General features: G+C 38.7%; 1 protein-coding gene across 1 annotated transcript in view; it reads left to right on the top strand.

Moving 5' to 3' along the window:
• LOC107747038 (E3 ubiquitin-protein ligase CBL-B-like) overlaps positions 1 to 22779 on the top strand; it is a gene marked incomplete at its 5' end in the record, with an annotated part of 61651 nt that overhangs the window by 37251 nt on the left and 1621 nt on the right. Inside the window, 9 exons of the mRNA XM_016561453.1 lie at positions 5116 to 5272; positions 6985 to 7106; positions 10257 to 10394; positions 12075 to 12162; positions 12258 to 12389; positions 15855 to 16046; positions 18407 to 18574; positions 18665 to 19027; positions 20979 to 21064. Coding sequence (XP_016416939.1) covers positions 5116 to 5272; positions 6985 to 7106; positions 10257 to 10394; positions 12075 to 12162; positions 12258 to 12389; positions 15855 to 16046; positions 18407 to 18574; positions 18665 to 19027; positions 20979 to 21064 — 1446 coding nt within the window. The remainder of the gene's footprint in view (positions 1 to 5115; positions 5273 to 6984; positions 7107 to 10256; positions 10395 to 12074; positions 12163 to 12257; positions 12390 to 15854; positions 16047 to 18406; positions 18575 to 18664; positions 19028 to 20978; positions 21065 to 22779) is intronic.

The following is a 22779-nucleotide window of genomic DNA, read 5'->3' as shown; positions in this document are numbered from 1 at the left end:
CTCTCTCTCTCTCTCTCTCTCTCTCTCTCTCTCTCTCTCTGTGGGTCTCTTGATAATGGAATATAATGCTTTTACTCAGAGTAACCAGAGAATGGAATAAATGTGAAGTCACCTCCCCCTCTCTCATCTGAACACTGTTCTCAGATCAGTTTCAACTCTCAGTCCTCAGAAAGATTTAGCATAGACTATGATGTGCAGACTAACCCCGCCCATACACAGATGCATTAGGCGTGCAGTATTTGATATGCAGATGATATAATGAGGGAAAAATAAGATCTATATGTTCCTCTGCAGTAGCAGCAGGAAGTCTTGCTCACCGTTTCCTCATTATCAGTTCATATTAATGCCCCGCTGTTTCGCTGACTGACGGGTTGAGAAGAGATTTGTTTTCAAGCTAATTTTCCTTATTAAACTCTCTTCTGTCCGCTGAGACTCAAATCTGTTTTAAACTCTCGTTTAAATGCGGTAAGTGGCCAAGGGCCAATAGGAACACCGTTTCCAGTGGCAACACTGAAGGCCACCGGCTGAGCTGCCTGTTTTCTGTCTCACTCGGGCGGCAGCTGTTTAGTGAATTAAAATAATGCACTCGCTGATTTTCTTCTGCTAGCACAGGGTATTATCACACAACTGAATCGCCCCAGAGCAAGCACTCAGATTCTAAATTTTACCCGATTTGTTTCTCTTAAAGCACAACATGACTTTTTGGAGCCTGTTTGAATAGATGCGGAAATCTGTCTCCTGCCTCATGACCTGCCTTGCTCTGACTCTCCACCCCTTCGTTCACTTATTTATTAGCATGATGGTATTATGTGTGTGTCTGTACCTGTCCTGCTTCAGTAATTGGCAAGGACAGGGTCCTTAATGAGCTTCCCTTTGTGTTGTCCACTGAAAGATGCCCTCAGCCCATTAAAAAGTCTTCCTTAATTAAGGGGTCAGTTATTCTAATGAATGTAATTAAACTAGATCTTGTCTTTTTTCATCTGTCCATCACAGAACCAAGCTCAGCTCTCCCGTCTAGCTACAAGTAGACAGCATAAGGAGAAAAAATATGGATGTGTATGGTATTTATGAGCCATTTATTTTTCTACCTCAGTAAACTCACCAGATTGATTCATTGTTTTCTTTACTGCATCGACCGGCAGTTTGGAAGTTTATCAGAGGCTAGAGCGAGTTTCCTTATTCCTGGTGATGCATCAGCACTTTTGTGCTGTTTCGCTGTGGTTGCTGATTAATACATATGCAAAACACAATTTTGTTCTGGAAAAAAGTGGTAAATTCTATGCTGAACGGCAGTGTAATCATGCTGAAGATGCATAATGCACAGAACTCATGACATGATGGAAATTAGTTTGAATGGCTGAGATGATAAAGCTTAGGGAAATCAACCTACAAATGACTTATAATTGCCTCTAGCCTACATGTTAAACCTAGTCAATTTTAACATGGAAAACACTGAACAGCACCTTTAAATTGTTGGTCAGATTTAAAAAAAAAAAAAAAGATTTTTGTCTTTTATGCCCACCATGGCTGCATTATATATTAAAAAAAAAACAGTATTTTGAAATATAGCTATTATTATAGTTTAAAATAACTGTTTTCTATTTGAATATGTTTTCAAATGTAATTTACTCTTGTGATGGCAAAGTTGAATTTTCAGCATCATTACTCTAGTCTTCAGTGTCACATGATCCTTCAGAAATTATTCTAATATGCTGATTTGGCACTTAGGAAACATTTCCTATTATTAATGTTTTCTATCTTATATTGTAACGTATTTAAAAAAAAAAAACTTTAATTTTGATATTAATTTTAAATAATTAATCCTTTCTAAATAAAATAATTAATTTCTTTTTTAAAAATTTGATTTTTTTTAACATTTAGAGTAATAAATAAGATATGTAATATCTAATAATGTTTGCTTCTAAACCTCCATAAGAGATGGCCCGAGACAACAATTAAATATGTATTTTATTGGTCATATTATTGCATTTTATTCAAGTGCAATAGAAGTCAAAAGGAAGTCATAATTTAGATAATTGGTTAAACGTCTGTGTAAGAAAGGTTTCGCTACGTGTTGAAACTTAACCAACAGGCCACTGCCCTTTCTAATAGGAAATAGCAAAGCTGATGTTTCCTCATTAACCTGCTGCTCTGACTGATTCTGTGTGGATCATCCATGCCATTGTTTCTGACATCCAGATGACTCACTTCTTCTCTTTACTGTCCTGATTAACAGGCTCTGATCCTCATCCAGTATCGCTGTATTTATTTTTGTGTTTTAATCCACAACAGTTTTTACTTCCCAAAAGACTCGGGCTACTTACAAAACCAGAATGTTTCTGGTTTTGGTCCCAAGCTTTCTAAGGAAATCAGCCAACAGAAGTCACAGGATTGATGGGTAATGCCCTCAGGGTGGCTGACACTGTCAGATTGTCAGAATGAAGAGCAGTAGATCCTCTGTTGTTAGTGTGACAAGTCTCTCTTCTTGTCTCACCTGAAGGAACGAAATGACTGCTCGATGTGCCATTACCCTGAACTGAAGATTTGTGTGTTAACCAAGAAAAGAGAACAGGCATTTAAAGGGGTCCTATTATGCTTTTTCACTTTTTTAAATTTTAGTCAGTGTGTAGTGTGTATGTTTGGGCATAAAAAAGATCTAGAAAGTTACAAATCTCAAAGTCCACTCCAAAGGGAGATATTTAGTTTTTTAAAAATCCCTTTTCAAGAACTACAACAAACGGCTCGTTTGGACTACAGCGTTTGTTTTCAGCTAACCAATCACAACACATTTCGTTTTTTTCGAAAGGCGGGCCTTCATTAAAACCCAGAACTAATCGAGCCGTTTGTGCCAGGCTGGGGAGAAAGGTATTTTAATAATGTAAATTATGTGAAAAATAATGCGTTTTTTGAACCACCAAGCATGAGAGCATGTTCTAGTACACCCCCAAAACAAAATCAAGACTTTGTAAAAGAGCATAATAGGACCCCTTTAAGAAGCTCTCCTATTGTCTTTTTCTCCTTCCAAGTGTGTGTTTGTGTCTGAAAGTGTTTATTGGTCAATTTGTGATGGTCAGTGTTTATGAAACCGATCTTTAGAGAAGTCGAAGCTGAGCGTGGGTGGTACTTTTCTCCACATGCTCTGCTATTTACCTCAACCTCCATTTTGTGGCAGTCATAGACCACCAGAGGAATATGTATGACATTTTTACGGTACCTGAATAAGAGTTTACAGTCATAAAGAGTAAGAGATACAGTAAGAGCTTGCGTTCTTAGTCATTCTGGAAACTGTGTTGTTTTTATAGAGTGAATGTTCTTAAATGTGTGAGACTTGCACATGCAGCTTTTACAAGTCTGAGTGACCAAGCAACACGTTACCAATCACTCTATCAACATTCTAGCAACCGCACAGCAACATGTTTACAACAACTCAGAATCATAGATATGTATAGGTAGATGCCACATTTGACCACTCCAGACGCTTTGATGTGTCCGCCATCTTGAAACGGTCGGTCAACGTGTCATCACTAATTGTAAAAATCATTGAGTTTTCAAACATGCCACAACCTTGCTTAGCCTCTGCTTGTAAAAACCACTGAATTGAAGAAATAGGAGAAAATTTCCCAGGTGAGAATATGTTGTTGTCTTTTTTTAATATGTATTATCTCAATATTACAGGTTTTTAACTATGGTAACTAATGGTGTATTGGTACACGTATTTGTACTGAAAATGTGCGGTATACGGGTCTTTCGGTTCAGTACGCATGTGTACCGAAAAAATACAGCATTGTTTTAACCACTGCACGAGTGGTACTTCATTGTAAACTTCTATTTTTATATTTTGTTACTTTTGATGTACATTTTTTCCAGGAAATTCAAACAATAAATCCTGTTTTGACGCTCTTTGATGTGGTGTGACAGATCGCTGTATAAACGCCTCAGTTCAATTGGCAGCACGGAGCGCGAGTGAGCGTGATCATTCCTTTCTCTTTACTACTAGCTTTAACGCGAAATAAACATGAATGAACATCTCGTTACCTCAGGCAAGTCATCAGTGTCCACAGCTCGTTAGTTCGCTAGAGAAATAAAGTCTAGAGAAGAGCATTATTTAATGCTAATAATATTAGACAATATAATCGTTAGATTTAACTTTACCTGTTAGTGATGTCTTAATAATTTAATGTATGTTTAAATAAATTTGTTATGAAATAAGTTATGACAGCCACTGTGTAAATGAAGATATTTCAACAACAAATAGAAATTGTATCATTTGGAAGGTAATTTAAAAACTGCATTATGTGCAATTTACACATTTGCATACATTTTTTTAAGTTGATTATTATATTTAAAAATAAATAGTAATTACATTTAAGTTTAGGCTCTGTTGTTAATTGTAACCTTATAGTAATGTAAAAGGGCTCCCTATAGTTTAGAGCATAAGCTGAGGTAAATTTTTATTCCTAAGAAAATGTTAATTATAATTGAACTTTTTAATCAAAGACAGAGCAATTTGTACAGCAAACCACTGTTTAGTAAAAAACAAAACAAAAATAATTTTGTTTAGTTTTTCCCGCTGCTGTACCGAAACCATATCGAAACGTGATGTCAAAGCCGAGGTATTTTCCTAAGTTGCTCTTGATTGATCACGAATCAGCTTTGACCTTTCCAATATAGCGGACAGCTTACATGTAGCAACCCATAGACAGACTCTAATAAGGCATCAGCGTATACATATATGTGCTCAGAACATCCAAGCAACCACATAACAACATGCTAACAACCACCCAGAATGAATCATACCAACAAACAGCTGCTCAGATCACCCTAACAACTGCATAGCAAGATGCTAACAGCTCAGAACACTGTAATATCCGCATAGCAAGATGCTAACAACTACTCAAAACTCCCAACACCCTAGCATCCACATCGCAAATAGCAATGACCTGACATATTTCTTCAGAAATATCTAGTACTTCAGTGTTTTCACAGGCCAGTGACTGAAGGATCTGATGTCTGATTCAGTTCATGTTTATAGCCCAAAGCTATTGGATGTATTTCGAGAAGGATTTCCACAAGTCTAATCCCAGTGTGCATTTGTGTGTGCTTGTGTGATTCCAGGACAGTAGTGCCATGGAAAATGTTCCGGCAGTGCCTTCATGACGTGCACCCCATCAGCTCCGGGTTGGAGGCCATGGCTCTGAAATCCACCATCGACCTCACCTGCAATGACTACATCTCCGTCTTTGAGTTTGACATCTTTACTCGTCTTTTCCAGGTAACCCCAAACCTCTCACCTCCCACAACCCCATCCAAGTTTTGAGTTTCTCTCGAATTCTCAACTTGACAAACACGCATTAGATCTGCTAATGTCAACTACTTTCTAAAAGCAGCTAATCGTAATAACGAAAGCGATACAGAAGGATCACCCTTGTTTTTCTCTCACTCAGGCGTGGGTCGATCTACTCATTCTGAGGAGAAATCCTGTACATAGATGGCTCACAGATAACCACGTTTAAATTGAAAACATCAAAACGTCTCGATGTTTTGTAGTCATCACGATGGAAAATAGCGCAAACTCTGGGGGATCACCTCTGAGTGAGTGTCGAGTGGGAGGTTTGTTTTACGCAGAGGAATCCCTTAGTGAGAAAAACATACCTCATCCTTAACCACAACACACACGCTTACAAACCTGTTCTTGCACAAGCCTTATTACGTATCGGCTGCAAAACACCCACTTTTTTGTCTACCTACTCAAGTCTTTGGTGCAAAAAAATACTGAAATTCCCAGAAATGTGCTGGAAGGACCCACATCGTTTCATTAGCGTGGATTTGTTTATGCGTGTGAGTCAATCAGTGAGTAATATGGAGTTTTTATCTCATGCCGTGCTTCTAATCGTGACCTTCCTTGGCTGAATCACCACACATGACCCCCGCTATCTTACAGCCAAAGCCAACAAAACTACACCCTGCTCATTTGAACATCCAAAACTCTGTCCCTTTGTAGCCCTGCTGCAGATTTTTGGGAATTGCTTAAGTCTTGATTGCTTATGCTTGTATGGGAAAGAGGAAACCCACATAACAAACTTTATTATTTTTTTCTCCAGTTTTGTCACACAGTATAAACAGGTCTTTATACATTAAAAAATATATATATTTTTTCAATTTAGGCATTGGGTTATCATATTTGTGAGTTCTTACAATGAAAAAACCTTGCATTAGATAATATAATGCAAAACAAACAGCATCTGCAAAGAAATTATGGTCGATCTACTACAGTAACTTCCATTTTCTTTTGATTTTTAATGGATGAAGCCACTTCCCTAATACCATTGTGCATTAACTATAGCCATGTCCAATGAACCTTTGACAACCAGAAAGCATCCAAATACTTGTTTTCTACATTTTAAACAGCATATTTATTAGTTTGTAATTTAAAACACACTTCTTTTTGTTAAATATTTAGTTTGAAGTGTGTTTGTGGTTTTCTTCAAAATAAATTGGACATGGTTTGATTTTTTTTAGTTATTTATTTTAGTTTTATGCAACATTCGTACAATTTTAACTGTGACAGGTGCTTTTGTCGACATTTTAAACAGCACATTTATTATTTTATAATTTAAAACACACTTTTTTGCTTAATGTTTAGTTTGAAACATGTATTAGTGCCGTGTTTCTTTAAAATAAAATAAATAGTGCAAAAACACTTAATGTAATTATATCATGCATTTTTATCTGCGACTTAAGTGATAATTTCTTGTAGATTGTTGTAAATCCAACTACAAGGAACAGTTGTGTACTTAGTTTAGTTGGTGTGTTACAGCTTTGTTCATTTAATCTTCTGAAAGGTCAGTAATGGTAAAAATGCAGTGTACTGTATGCTGGCGCACTCCAGTCTGACTTCTGTTGTTTGAGCTCTTTGCAGTATCAAAGATTACGTGCTTCCTAAACCCACCACCTTTCTCTCTAATTTATTTCTCTTTCCTGTAGCCGTGGGGCTCAATCCTGAGGAACTGGAACTTCCTGGCTGTCACGCACCCGGGCTACATGGCCTTTCTGACGTACGATGAAGTGAAGGCACGTCTGCAGAAGTACATCAACAAACCTGGCAGGTACAGACTAGTCTGTGTACAACTGGGTGGCTTTAATAGACACACCATCTGCTGCATGGTGCGCCGGGCCAGCCAGCTGTTTTTCTCCAGTCTGGCAGGCGACCCCACTTGCATGGGAAAGTGGGCGAGGCGGAGACGTTAGCTTATTACAGGAGGCTCTTTGTCTGCGCTTCTACGCTCTTGTTTGTCATTTAGCATGCACTGGTCTAGCAGCTAGGATTAGTGTAACCTGGAAATGAACCCCTGACCTTTGCATTGGCAGCCTAGATAGTATGCTAAGGGTGCCGGACAGTGCCGCAGGGAGACAGAGGTAGTTAAATCCAGTCTGTTTGGATTAGCTGATTAGAGAAACAGCATCGCATCTGCGCCAAAACAACTCGAGGTCCAGAGCCAGACAGCAGGCGCGATTACACACTGGTTAGAGTCGTTTAACGCAACAGCAAGATAATAACAAGGCCATAAAATAAGAAACTTTATGGGAATGGATTCCTACTGTTTGATTTTCACCAGGAAGATGGGCCGATTTAAAGGGCTAATGTGGGTTGGAGAGATGTGGCTGAACAAACAGAAGGAAGTCGAGGATGGTGGGTGGTCGAGCAGAACTGTATGCAAATACCAATCTACTGAAGAGAAGCAGCAGCTGTGTGTGTGTGCGGTTCAAGAAGGTCATGGCGGCACACAAGGGGACTATATGTGTTTCACGCTGAGCGTCTACCCGTAACCATCACCTGGCAAAATCGAGCTTTTGACACGCTGGATGTCATTTTCATGTTTATATCAGGGCAGTGTGACGTGAGAGGCAGGGCTCATTAGTGCGGAAACACACACTCGCTGCCTCAGTGGTCACAGCAGCTCGGAGCTTTTTATGATCTGTTTGTGTGTGATGACTCTGTGGGTGTTGGCGACTTGGCTTGTTTTCCATGACAATCATCTCCCAGTTCCTTCTCTCTTGACATCCATATTGCGCTCTCGGCCTACCAGGACCTGTCTGCCCAGCGCCACAGTGCAGAATATCCTGCTGTGGGATGTTAAATTATCCCAGAAAACAAAAACTGATGGCTGGAAGTCTGTTTTTGAAGAATACTCTTGTTGCATGAAAGTAAATGAGGACTGGGGCTGTTAAGCTCCAAAATGACAAAAAAGTGTCATGTGGTAAAATTGGTTTTCTGAAGTCATATGATAGGATTGTGTGGTGAACATACAGAAATTGAAGTCATTATTCACTGTAATTCTTGATTTCTGTTTTCTTGGCACGTTCATGAGAGAAGTTGCAATGTTTGATTCTTGAACAAATCTTTTTGTTTACTCATTTTTTTCCCCGGTGAATTGCTTGATGAAGTTCATAAAACTAGTTCATGAATCAAACTGATTCAGTTCATGAGTTTAATGTTTGATACTGGAACAAATCATATTTTTGTTTAATAAATTGCTTTATTGCTTTATGATGATTTGTTCATTTGTGATTCATTAACAAATCTTTTGACTTTTTCAATGAATTGCTCGATCCAGTTGACAAAAGTTGTCTGAATGATTTATTCATGAAGCCTATTCAGTTCATTAAATGTCCAATTTATGAGCAAAAGTTCAATATACGATTCATGATTGAATCATTCTTTTCACTCAGTTTTTTTTAATGAATTGCTTGATCCAGTTCACAAAACCATTCTAAATAATTGTTTAATGAATTGAACTGATTCTTCGGGTCACTGGAGTCAATGATCTGGTAATGTCGTCAGTGGTTAACAGCTCACTGGAGGAGAACATTTCAGTGAAAATGACTTGAATTTAGTTGTTTCTCACACAAAGCATCATATGACTTCAGAAGACCTATAATGTAAGTCATATGGATCACTTTAATGATATTTAAATGGTAATTTTTCATACCTTTTTTCCACTTCAAAGCTTCAGTCCCCATTCATTCTAATAGCATGGGCATTTTTGTCAAAATTGAATTATGACTAAAAAGGAGTCTCTTAGACTATGATCTGTCCTGTGACAGAGGGTTTTGGTTCAACTATGGTCAGATTTCAAAGATATCAAATCAATTAAAAAAAATCTTTGAAGTCTTTTTTTCAGTTTCCGTGTTTGTGTAGTTGCTGTATTTGCCTATCCTATAAATGAAAAGTGTCAAATAAGATGCTAATAGTACATTTTGAAAGTATAAAAGGAAAGGTACTGTAGCAGCTTTCATATTAAACAAAATAGAGAGGAGAGAGAGTGACTGACAGAGAGATGGAGTAATTGGCGGAGAGTTGAGTTGAAAGAGTGTTAACAAGAGGTAGTGTCGAGACTGTACGATCCTTTTTTCCCCCTGTGCATGAAAAGCTCCATGTCCAGCGTGAAAGCAGCACAGCGGAGCATTATGAGATTAATCACATTTAACACAGAGAGCTCCATTCATCCCTAGCAGCTGCATTAGAAATAACTCTAATGTAATCAAGAAATCCTGCAACAACCCCTTACATCAGGCCATGACCTTTTCCCGTGGTGAATCAGTGTGTGCGGTCTGATTTCTGAAAATAGTGGCTCAAACACGGCAAACTGTCACTTTTGTTGCAATGTTGCATTTACCTCATCGGATTTTCTTATTTTGGCATTGCTAACTTTTGTCTGATCCATCTCATTTGCACATTTGTTATGTTTGTGACATCACATGAGGAAATAGCATTTATCATTGCAAATTAAATTCTGTGATGCTGTGGGATATTGAATGGAAAGGTTCAGTCTGGTACCAGCTAGTCTCTTAATCCTAGATGAATTTGTTGTTCAGCAGTTGCATAACCAAGAGCCATCTTAACTCCAAAAATCTGCTTTTCGTTTCCTTTTCCTCTTAGTAAAGGTGCATGCAGATGTAAATATCATCCATATGGTTCTGTTTTTCTCTTCTTTGTTTTCCGTAGTTTTCGATTATTTCATAATTGCTGTTATGATATCAAAACTTATGGGCTATTGTTTTCAGTTTCTACCCAAATAAATGTTTTCTTTAACACAATGGACCCAAGCCTGTTGCTTTCATGCAACCGATAAGCAAACAAGTGTTACATTTACATAACCTCATTCGTGCTTTGCTGTTTTTAGTAATGTTATGTGTCAGCTGTTTTGGTATGCGTTATGGTTTTTTACAGTTGGTTTCTCTCTCTCCATCCTAAGCTACATCTTCAGGCTGAGCTGTACGCGGTTAGGACAGTGGGCCATCGGCTATGTCACCAGTGACGGCAACATCCTGCAGACCATCCCACATAACAAGCCGCTGTTCCAGGCGCTCATCGATGGATGCAGAGAAGGCTTGTGAGTATCTCAGACAGATTAAACTGTTAAATAAACGTCATAGCTTTGGCCTAGTAGTTGCTGCATGTTGAGCCATGGTGCTCATGTGGGCGTTTTGAGTTCCAGTCCCAGTCCTCCCTCCATTAAGAAACTATTAAACTAAATAATTCAGCTCTACTAAACGCCCACTATCTCAGTCACTTGCAAATACTTTCAAATACTCTGATCTGTTTCAGTCAAATGTAGGTTCACATTTTACTTTTTTAGAGTCTTTGATCTTTCTTTGATTTAATGTCTAGACAGTGGGGCTGAAGACAAGTGGGTTATGATGTCACTACATGGAAAAGTCTGAGCTCATGAATACTAATTTGGTTTTGTTCCGCACTGTTTTGGCATTAAGATACAATGTCATTCAGGTTTTACATTTGATCAGATATTTTTATGTGACCTTTCAATATTTTATCCATCTTGATCTGCATACATACAGTACATTTGCATAAAGCAATATTTAAAGTAATTATAATATTGCCCAGCTCTTTATGTAAAGTTAGATATATAAGCATGTTCAACGTTATCCACATACATACAGTATACTTGCGTAGGCTGAAATATACTGTACAGCAAAATAAGCAAATCTCAACTGCTTGATTGCTTGCAAATTATATTATCGTCTAGCTCTCATCTGCTTGAAGCAACTATAATGCTTAAAGCTATTAAGATACTATTAACAATACCATTATGATTTTCTGTAAAGCTGCTTTGAAACAATATGTATTGTATTGTATGTGTATTGGCTTTTTCTACATAAATGCAAGAAAATTATTTCCTGCGTCTGAGCCAGCAATGGTGCATATTTTAATATTAACTTGCTTAAGTTTGGTTGAGTGGCCAAAGATGGGGTTCTGGTGCCCCTGTGTCCAGATCTGCTCATTTTGTCCCATTTTCCTGGAATCAACTCCTGTAGTTCTTCTGTGAAGCACACTATCGGCTCAATATGTTCTGATAAATTGGCAGTCTCTCTTGTAAATAAATAAACAAACAAACAAACAAACAAACACACACACACACACACACACACACACTGTCCCCCCTTTCTCTTTGTTGGCAGGTGTCTTACTGGCATGTCTGTTTAGGGCATGTTTGCCCGGCCCAGCACCACATGCCAATCTCACACCATCTGAGCTATATCTTGGTCGCCAATTCCGTTCAGATAATGAATCTGATATGCTTGCACAATGCTAGTTTATAAACACAAAAAGAGCATACATAGTAATATTGTTAATGGATGAGAAACTGATTTCTACAGAATTTGAACACCTGTCATTTAATGTGTTCGGATTCTGTAGTTTTAAAAAAAATGTTTTTAGATATGCTTTCAGCCATCAATAACTGCTGTCAGCTCTAATTAACACATTTTGTCATGTTTAAAACAATTCTGCTGAATTCTTTCCAGCCCAGAAAATGTGGAAAAAACTGCAGATTTTGTCTGGACATCTCTCTCTCTCTCATCTGATTGCCCCAGTCGAGAGGTTTTGATCCCTGCTGTAAGTGCAGTGGTTCAGAAATTGGCTGTGATTGGATGGGCTGGGGAGGTGGCCCACTTTCACAGCACTGATAATGGAGATGCCACAGAGCCAGTTGCACATGAGGACAAGTCTCTCAACCTCGTTCTCTTTCTGCTGTTTTTCTCTCCATCTGTAGTTACCTGTTTCCAGATGGGCGCAGTTATAACCCAGATCTCACAGGCCTATGTGAACCCACCCCACAAGACCACATTAAGGTCACACAGGTTAGTAACCAATGCAAGTTTAGGTAGGCTATATGTCAGATTTTGTATATTATCTTTTTCATAGATTTTTTTTTCTCTTTTTTCGGACTTTTCAGGAGCAGTATGAGTTGTACTGTGAGATGGGCTCCACGTTTCAGCTGTGTAAGATCTGTGCCGAAAACGATAAAGATGTAAAGATAGAGCCATGTGGTCACCTTATGTGCACTTCCTGTTTGACATCATGGCAGGTATGTATAAAGGTGTTTTTATAGTTTAGTAGTGTATTTAATTTGTCCACTATCAGTGTCCAGCAGTCTCACAGGAAAATTTTGTCTTTTTTTTTTTGTGAATGTAATGAATAAATTGGATCCCACATTTTTAATATCTTTGAATTTCTAATATCTCATATTTCAACTCAAGCATGCTCTTTAATGGCACCGTTGTCACTTCGTAACTCAGTACAGTAGTGTTTTTGGGAAAAATAGAAAAGCTTGTTCAGAAAGTTGTTCGGTGTAGTAGAGATGACAACACAACTGTGTTACAGTCATAATCTTAGACAATACTATAAAAATAATATTATTTATTGTGTGAAAATAATTATTGCAAGGATTGTTTTTCAAACTATTTTATATATAATATTTTTTTATTATTGAATTAATCATATTTATTAATGTGTTATATTTAATTTGTTTTTTATTTTTGTTTTTATGATGAATTTTCATATGGTGAAAAAAATGCTGGTTCCAAAGTACCTAAAGCTTTACTATAATGTGTTATTTTTTTAAATAAACATTATTCATGTAGTCACACTCTACTGGATTGCTAATGCTAAAACAGCTTAACGTTACACGTGTGTGCTACCACCACACCTCTCATGCACAGCTGCGCTCATGCATGAAATAAACATGTCTTATTTTCATCTACTATGATGAAACTCTTTGCATCACATATAAACGCTTCAGTGATGCCCAGTGCTCAGCTAATGGATCTAGTTAGAAGTGCTTTAATGGCATGCTATGACCTGAATACTGAGCGTCATCAGGGCTCAGAGGGGAACGAACAGCAGGTAATCTGTCTCTCCGTCGCCCTTGCGTTTGTCCTGATCACAAATGCAAGCGGCACCACAGCGGGCAGGTGAAGGGGCGGCAAATGTGTCCGGTCTGGTTGCATTTATCTTCTGGGTGTGTGTTTCTGTGTGTCAGTGCATGATTGTGATTGAGGATGTTTACATGGTTGATGTTAGACATGTGGGGTGAAGTGTGTATGTGTTTACATTTTAAGTACCGGCCGAATTGCCAGAAATGCTCAGATCTAGGGTGTTGTCTGAGCATCAGAGTTTCTCTGACGATAAACAAATATTTCAGGGCCACGGTAGGGTCAGCTAAACTCGGATGCCTCAGCCAGATGCATGGTGCTTTTTTCATTATAAAAGAAACTTCAATTGCTCACTCATGTAGGTGAAGCAGGATCGAATCAGGCCAGCAAAATGTGCTGATTCCATTCCTTCGTTCTTTTCCCAGTAATATCCTATCATTCATCATTACATCACTCAACAATTTAAGAAACAAGCAGTATTATTGTAATGTTTCGTGATTGGTCGCAGTAGTTTACACTCAGCTGCACATGGATCTGTTACCATCTGGGTTTTTGAGAGGCTGGAGATCAGATTTGTGCTTATCGACCATGAACCTGTGTTCTTTACTGCGTGAAAGTTGAAGTGAAGCGCTCAAGCTTATTGAATTCAGAAGAGCACTTGACTGAAACAGTACAACGGCCCCTAAAAATAATTTTGACACTTACAAATGTATGAATGTCACTGCCTTAAATAAGAAAATGTCAAACCGAAGTTCCATTTATTTTAACAGAAATATAGCACAAAAACATTTTTCAAGTGAAACATTTGAGAACAAAAATTAGAAAAAGTTTTCTAAAAACTATTTTTCTGAGAAGATGTCTATGATGAAACAGTAGACTCAGCAGCTCAGAACTAAGCAAAGTGTTTGTAGAGTTTCCGGTTGTCAAATGTGTAGCATAATGTGCTACTTTAAGTTTAGATGCAAGTATTTGCTTGTGTTTGTGCCACATTTAAGTGTAAGAATGTGTGAAGAAGGGTGTCATGACAGAATTGTCACTGAACACACATTATCACAACACAGATCTAAAATGGCATCTAAAAAGCCTCAGCTGCGATCCATTGAGTTCATTTTTGGACAGCAAGAGACATAATATTAGTAGGCCTGTCACAATAACAACTTTTTGTTGTGCAATATATTGCCCCAGAAATAATTGCGATAAGCGATATTATTGTCATTTTAAAGACCATTGTATGCCACTGAATATATAATCATAATGTAACAGCATAATAATGCAAGAAGGCCTACACACTTCCAAATGACAACAAACTTTTTAAGAATTTTTAAGAATATTTAGATCATGGAAATTTTTTTCCCTGACCTTCTTTTCTCTGTAAATTAAGGGTGCACACTATTCCTGAAAAACACAATCCTTACTTAGCAGTCAGATGTCCGTATGCACAAAGGCACAGATCCCTAAACAAGACCATATCTGCAGATGAAACATTTTTTGTAGAAGCATTTTTTAAATTTCAACTAGCACCTCATGACTACATCACGTTATGTTCGAGAAGCTGCAAAAGACACGGGCGCAAGTGGAGTGTACAAAACATGGTGACATAAATTTTTAAGTAAATATAATGGGAGATATATTGCGTCACCACAAATGATTGCGGTCATGTACATATATTGCGCGATAAGTCGATATATTGATTATTGCGACAGGCCTAAATATTAGTGCTGTGTGGCTTTTTAAAATGTCCTCTGTTGTTGCTCACCCGCTCACTTTCTAGAACAGCCAAAGTGGTATCCCTTTTAACCTGTCACCTGCCTATAAAAGGGACCTAACCGTTAAATAAACCATTGAACCGGTTAAGAGCCTAGAGAAGTGTCGTCTCACCCCCTAGCTGGCAGAGGCATTAATATTCATTGCTATTTTTCTGGTAAGTTTACAAACACACACAGCAGCAAAGTCTGTGTGGTGACTATCCCTTAGAAATCTCACTCTCCTTTCGTTTTTAATGGCCTTGTTTTATGCCGAGTCAGTTCGGGTGTGTTTCATTTTCTCCGTTTAAGGGCTTTAATTAGGATTAGGTTTCAAACAACGCTTTGATGTCTTTTCAGTGACCCCTCAACCAGACGGCAGCCATGATCATCTTTTGTTCTTGTAAATATCGACACACTTTGATTCTCCGAGTTTAATGGAGGAAATGAAAGATGATTGTTTTTCATTTTGCCATGTGTAAGCTGTCTCCAGGCCGTACCGAGCCGTGCGACATGGCGAAATTGCCTGCCTGTGTGTGTGTCTGTCTTACTCTGCTGTTTCCTAAATCACAAAAAGAGAAGTTCGGTACCCGGCTTGAGGGGGTAGCATGTGCGTTTCAGCTGTTTGTAATCAAGCATGGCTCTTCAGATCCTGCCAGTAAAGAGCTTCCTCATGGCCAAGGCATATTTCCACAACAAGTCTGTCAGTGTTTACAGCACTATACAAATAAGCAGCCCAGAACCGTTGGAGTCGAGTTTACCGGAGGTACTACGCTGTGTGCATGTGCTCGTGTCTGTTTCGAGTGAGAGGCGTGTGTGTGTGTGCGCGCTAGTGTTTTAAAGTTCACTCAGTGTGTCTTTGACTCTTTTCCGCAGGATTCTGATGGTCAGGGTTGCCCGTTCTGTCGCTGTGAGATCAAAGGCACAGAGCCCATCATTGTTGATCCGTTTGACCCACGCAACGAAGGGGCCAAGTGCTTCCTCCTGGACCACTTCAGCTCCCCAATGCTGGACCTGGATGATGACGATGACCGAGAGGAATCGCTGGTTATAGACCATATCAGGAAGGTAAAATATCCATGAAATTTCCAACTTCATATCAAAATCGACCCTATTTGCTTACTGGTACCTACTGTTTAAAAGTTTGAGGTCGGTAAGAGTAAATGTTTTTATTTTTTTTTAATAAATCTCTTATGCTCAATGCTGCATTTATTTGATCAAAAATACAGTAAAAACAGCAATATTGTAAATTATTATTACATTTTAAATTAAGATATTTTATGTATTAAATATATTTTAAAATGTTATTCCTGTGATGGTAAAGCTGAATTTTCTCCAGTCTCATTACTCCAGTCTTTAGTGTCACATGATTAAAAGTATTCATTTCTTACTAACCCATAAGTTTTGGGCAGTAGTATATATGTACTGAATGTTAATTTGTATTAATTATGTAATATTCATATCAGTTATGTACAGTGAAGATTTGTTCATGGACTTTTTAAAATTCATCAGGGCATGTTATTAAAAAGATTTAAAAAAAATGCTTATATGTAATATTGTAATATTTTATATACATTTATAACTTGTTCACCTCTTAAACAACTTCCTTTTTTTGGATAATGTCACCAAGCCCTTTTATTTTTCAGTCTGTCCCATCCATTCTTGTATGTAACGCCCACTTTTCAAGGCTCAGTCAAATACTGATGGATAAAATTAATTCCAGACCATTTTTTGTTTGTTTCTGGAATATGTCGCATTATGTAAGCAAAATTGGTTGCAAATGAATTTCATGTTGACTTTATCATAGGTCTGTTGGTTCGTTATCATAGGTTTACAAGTATGCAGAAGTTTGTTTCTGCCCAAACCTGCTCAGTAGATAAGATTTAATTCATCACTGTTGTCATTCCACGGCCAATCTTCTTTTTTCTAGGCGTTTCAATCTCATTCTTCACTGGACTTCAAAGAGGCCTATATCTTGCTTTTATATAGGTGCAAGAGCCTCATGCTCTCCACCAGCATAAATGTCAGTCTCTTTTATTAGAAAAAAAAAAAAACCTGTCGGAACCTGCCTCACGAGGACACAACCTCCGCAGCTTCGCTGAGTAGATTCATTAAATGGTAGAGCTTAGAGAGCAATAGAGGGCACCTTTTGGCAGGTATTATTTTTAAGATTAATTTTTGAGATATTAGTTTTTTTCCTCTCCCCATAATGCCCTTGCAAGAGAACTTGTAGATGATATTGGCCTCCTAGTGGGTGAGAACTAGTTTGTACTAAGAGTAGTGCACATTATTCACCTTTAATTTCCTGTATCGTTTCTCAGAAAATTTAATTAGCAGCTCTTTCCCCCTCTATAAATATTTTTCTACACCACGGACAAAAGCTGGCCAGCTGCAATTGCTCTATTCATGGCTATGCTAATGAGGCTATTAGTTGATTAGGAAGTTGAATACCCTAACCTGCCCATAGCAATTCAATGAGGTAATAGGCCATTAGGATAACTTTGTACGCAATCATGATGATGGTAATAATGAGTTTGTCATTGTCCTTCTTGTTGTCTTGTTTGTTAGAAGCATTTTATCTTAATCAAGACCAAGACCTGTGCAACATTGAGTGTTTCTGTACTGCCCTGATTTAACTGGATTTTACATTTTCTGGGGGGGATAAAACTTGAGTGCAGCTTGATTGTGTAAAACATTGTGTGAAACATGATTTTAGGATGTTGTGGATGACTGCCAGGCTGTTGCTATATGGTCGCTAAGGTGATTTGAGTGTTTTCATCTGGTTGCTAGAGTGTTCTTGGTGGTTGCTAGGTGGATTATAGGTCCATGGTTCTCAACCAAGAGACCGGAACCCACTAGGGGGCATCAGCAAACTTCCAAAGGGGCTTTAAAATGGCTTAAAATTATTTAAAATAAGACAAAACAAGCTTTCAAATAAGCTAAATCAGATGTAGATATTTCCCTCAAAAACTGTAATTTTAAGAACCAGGATTCCCATCGTTTTGGAAAATCTGGATATATGAGGAAGCGTTATTTTAGAATATAAAATCTTTTAATAAAAGATTAAAAAGTCATGGTCATTTCTGTAATGAAAATACGTTTCTCTAGTTATGACAAGCTCTTAAAAAGAGGTATAAATTGCTATTTGTGAGTGAAAGATATATTTTAAAACATTCAAATTTTTTTATTTTTTATTTTAATAATTTTATTTTGAATGAGCTTTTCAATGTTGTCTTTGACAATGGGGGAGTCAAAAAGGTAGAGAACCACTGTTCTAGCCGACTTATTTCTGATTGTCCCAAGTCTAGTTTTAAACTTATAGATATGAACAAACCCAATAAATGATCAATAATAATGATGCTTGTCTTTGCAAACGCTACTAAATATTGCATAAATCATCATCAGTGTTTCTCTCTTTCTTTGCGTAGTCCATGGAGATCCAGAACTCGCCAATAATGTCTCCGAACTCATCCCCTGTGTGTGAACGCCGGAAAACCGCTGCAGATCACATGGGCCCACACTTGAACATTCCACCCGTACCACCCCGCCTCGATCTCATACGTTCTCCCGCTCCTAGTCCCACAGGCTCACCCAAGGTATAGTTTGTTTCAAGGTATCACGATACATTTTTAGATTTTTCTCCGTTTAATTTCCTTATGTTCCAAGTTTCTCTTTTTGCTTTGCAGTCATCTCCAGGCATGTCCAGAAAACAGGACAAACCCCTTCCTGCCCCTCCACCTCCACAGAGAGACCCCCCTCCCCCACCTCCGCCAGAACGCCCACCTCATATCCCTCAAGAGGGCCGGGCCGCCTGGCTGGTCACCCCATCGTCTGGCCTTCCCAGAGACCCCAGAGCACCCCTGGAGGCCTGGAGCCCTAAAGACAGCACTGCCTTGTCAGACTGCAGGACGTCTGCTGCAGACCGCTCCCCCAAACTCGCCCACGCCGCCCCTGCGCACATCAATGGGAGACCCCTCAGCTGCTCCGGTGCAGACTTGGGGTTAAACCGGACCAGCCACAGACTGAACGCGCAGTCAGAGTGTAGTAAGGTTAGGAACGCACACACATTCCTTCTGTATCATGCGGATCACGTTCACACGCTCGTTTTGGGGAGCGACACTTTATATTAGGGCTGGAATGTCCTTCTTTGATAAGCGGCGTCAAGAACATGAGATAAGAGCAGAAAAATGACCGGACATTGTGCTTTGAAATCACCTAGAACCTTCTGTACTCATTCACAAGCCCTTACATGCCTATTTTAAGCCATAAATATTCACTTTTTGCCCATGGCTGTTACTAAGCAACAGTGACGATATTCGCAGTAAAGCAAGGCTGTGAAATTCAGCTGTGTGTAGTACTTCTGGCCCTGGCATTAAAAAAAAGGTATTTAAAAAGCATTCAAAGCCTTTCATGATTACAGCGGTTGCCCTCCCACCCCACCATGTGTTTTTGCATATATCTGGGTTAATGTACAAAAATGTAAAACACACACATTCGTGGCTCTCTGAGAGTTTATAGATTATTCGTTAAATAAGCGTGTTCTGTGAGAGGGGATTGGAGAGAGTTAAATATTTGGTTGCAAAACTGTAGTGGGTCTCTCATTAAAGCCCTTTTGGAAACTAAGAACGTCTCTGAGATGTTTTGGGTTGTTTGAAGTGCATGTGGATCTTTTTGATCTTTTTGTTCTACTAAGGTTTGCAACATGCAATTATATGTAACCATCAATTGACTGTAAAATTCCCTCTCTCTCTCTGTCCCGGGTTGGCATGCCAGTGTATGGATTAATTTAGTGTCACAGTGTGGGCACAGAGAGTTTGGCCCCTGTTCTCCCGTCACTGCAGGCCACAGCTAGTGTGCAGCATCACACGCTGCTCTTGATCTCTGAAATAAACCGACTCAGACATCAGAGGCTTCTAGAGCTCCATGATGGAGGTCTAGAAGATCCTTCTGGTTTATTCACTAGACACATTTACAGGATATTCTGCAGGAAAATATATTGTATTCTCAGATCTACTGTATCTATCTATCTATCTATCTATCTATCTATCTGTCTATCTATCTGTCTATCTATCTATCTATTACCACTGACCAGTATATAGAATATTTATGATACAATATTACCGTGTTTCATATGTAAAATTTATTATCCATCCATCCATCCATCCATCCATCCATCCCTCCTTCTGTACCTATCTATCCATCTTTCAATCTATAATTATTCCATCCATTCATTTTTCCATCAATCTGTTCATCCGTCCTTCTATCTCTATCCATTGTGTGTATATCCATCCATCTATATATGCTTTTCCATCCACCTGTCTGGTCATCCATTTTTCTGTCTATAATCCATCCATCCATACATATTTTGTGCTGTTGTTCCATCTGTCTGTCCATCCATTTTTCTATCTATAATCTCTCTGTCCAATCCATCCATCCTTTGTTCTGTTTTCCATCTATCCATTCATCCCTCTATATCCATCCATTGTGCATATTTTGTTCTGTTTTTCCATCCGTCTGTCCATCCATTTTTCTATCTATAATCTGTCTGTCCAATATATCCATCCATCCATCCATCCGTCTGTCCATCCATTTTTCTATCTATAATCTGTCTGTCTGTCCAATCCGTCCGTCCATCCATCCATCCATCCATCCATTCATCCATCCTTTGTTCTGTTTTTCTATTCATCTGTCTGTCCATCCATTTTCCTATCTATAATCTGTCTCCATCCATCCATCTTTTGTTCTGTTTTTCCATCCACCTGTCTGTCCATCCATTTTTCTATCTATAATCTGTCTGTCCAATCCATTCATCCTTCCTTCCATCCATCCATCTATCCATGCATCCTTCTGTCTGTCCATCCATTTTTCTATCTATAATCTGTCTGTCCCATCCAACCGTCTACCTGGTTGCTTATTGATCACGAAATCTAAAACTGTGTAATCAAAAATGGCTTGGCTATATTATTTTATAATTGCGTGTTTGTGTGTATTTCTCTGCAGTCTTTCATCAACGGCCTGTTACCTGGTGATGAGTATGATATCCCCCCTCTGCGTCACTCCCCTCCCCTTGTGGACCACAACCAGAGGTAAGCGCCACACACACACACACACAGTTGCCACTCCCATCCCCGGAGCCCTGCTGCAGCTCTTGTTCTTTGTGTGCATGTTGATCATAATCGCTGTAAAGCAGCCAAATCTATCTTTCTTTATTCTGAAGGGAGCCTCAACAAACAAACAACCGTGTTTACTCTGCCCAGTTCACTCATATCATGTTCAAATGATTACAAATCACCTGCTTGCCACTCTCAAGCACTGTGTTTTTCTGTGGACTCGCTGATCTTTTGACGCTGATCCTTAGCGTCTTTTCCTGCTTTGCTCATTGATCTGCTTTTGTAATGTTCCATGACTAAATTATTGCTTTCTTGCAAATGATTTCTGTGGTGAAAATACAAAAAGATCATGTGGAATTAATAAATGTGTTAATGTGATCCAGGGTGTGTGTGCACAGGCTGCATCCTGTATATCTCTAGAGTTCTGTCAGAACAACACACACATATACAGACATCAGTGTTTGGACACATGTGCACCAATTATGCAAGAGCACCAGGATCCGGAGAGCATGTACTCTTTAAACAAACATAAAGGCACACACACACACAGAGATCCAGCAGTGATGGACTTCCTGTGGGGCTTTTGAGGGAATTAAGCAGAACCAGCCTATGAGAGGTTACACTCCAAGCAGCAAGCCTTATTTCCTCTTCTGATTATACTCTTTCTTTACTTTATATTGCACTCAGAGTGCTGGATTTTTGTTGTTATTATTATAATTAGATAAAAAGAAGTGATTAACATAGTAAACTTAACCACTTAGCTTGTGCTGTTTTTGTGCTACAGATACAAATGATAATTCAAACTATGCTGCTTGTTCAGGAGAGGTGTGCACTTTCTTTTCTAAGCGAATGGACCTATACTTTTCACCTGGCTAATTATAAAATTCCCAAACATTCTCATTTGAATGTGATTTGACTTTGCTTTGAGAAACTTCAAAGTCACGGAACATGTTAAAAACCGCTCAGATCACCTTAGCAGAACCATACTTGATAAAGAGTTCTAGTAAACTTAACCACTTAGCTTGTGCTGTTTTTGTGCTACAGATACAAATGATAATTCAAACTATGCTGCTTGTTCAGGAGAGGTGTGCACTTTCTTTTCTAAGCGAATGGACCTATACTTTTCACCTGGCTAATTATAAAATTCCCAAACATTCTCATTTGAATGTGATTTGACTTTGCTTTGAGAAACTGCAAAGTCACGGAACATGTTAAAAACCGCTCAGATCACCTTAGCAGAACCATACTTTATAAAGAGTTCTAGAAACACTCTAAATGCCTTAGCAATGCCCTGACTATCATCCATAGCACCCTAGTCATTGGTTTGGTTGTCAGTGTTAATAGCTTCATTCATGCAACACTGTTTTGCTCCTCTCAGCAGTTCCTGCTACAAGAAAAAACTGTTTCTGTCACTGCTTTGACAAATGAAACCAAGAGGCTCTGGAAACCACAATGGATGTTGTTTAGAGCACAGAAGAATAGTGTTGTGTGTCTATGTGGTGTATCTGTCCATAGAGCTGCGTCAGTAGTCAGTGATGTGTTTATAGAAGCTGAGATCATTGTATTGTTAGTAAGCATAGTAAGGCTTTTCTACTGGCTTCGGGGCACACTGAGTTCTTTGTGATGGGCATCACACTTACCAGCATACGTTTACTGTACAGAAACACACACGCACACCAACGTCTTGGAAC

This window comes from Sinocyclocheilus rhinocerous, unplaced genomic scaffold (genome assembly GCF_001515625.1).
Source record: "Sinocyclocheilus rhinocerous isolate Xijiao unplaced genomic scaffold, SAMN03320098_v1.1 scaffold708, whole genome shotgun sequence".
Taxonomy (NCBI): Eukaryota; Metazoa; Chordata; class Actinopteri; order Cypriniformes; family Cyprinidae; genus Sinocyclocheilus; species Sinocyclocheilus rhinocerous.
Note: the sequence above shows the minus strand (reverse complement) of the source record. Positions and strands in the feature narration are given on the sequence as shown.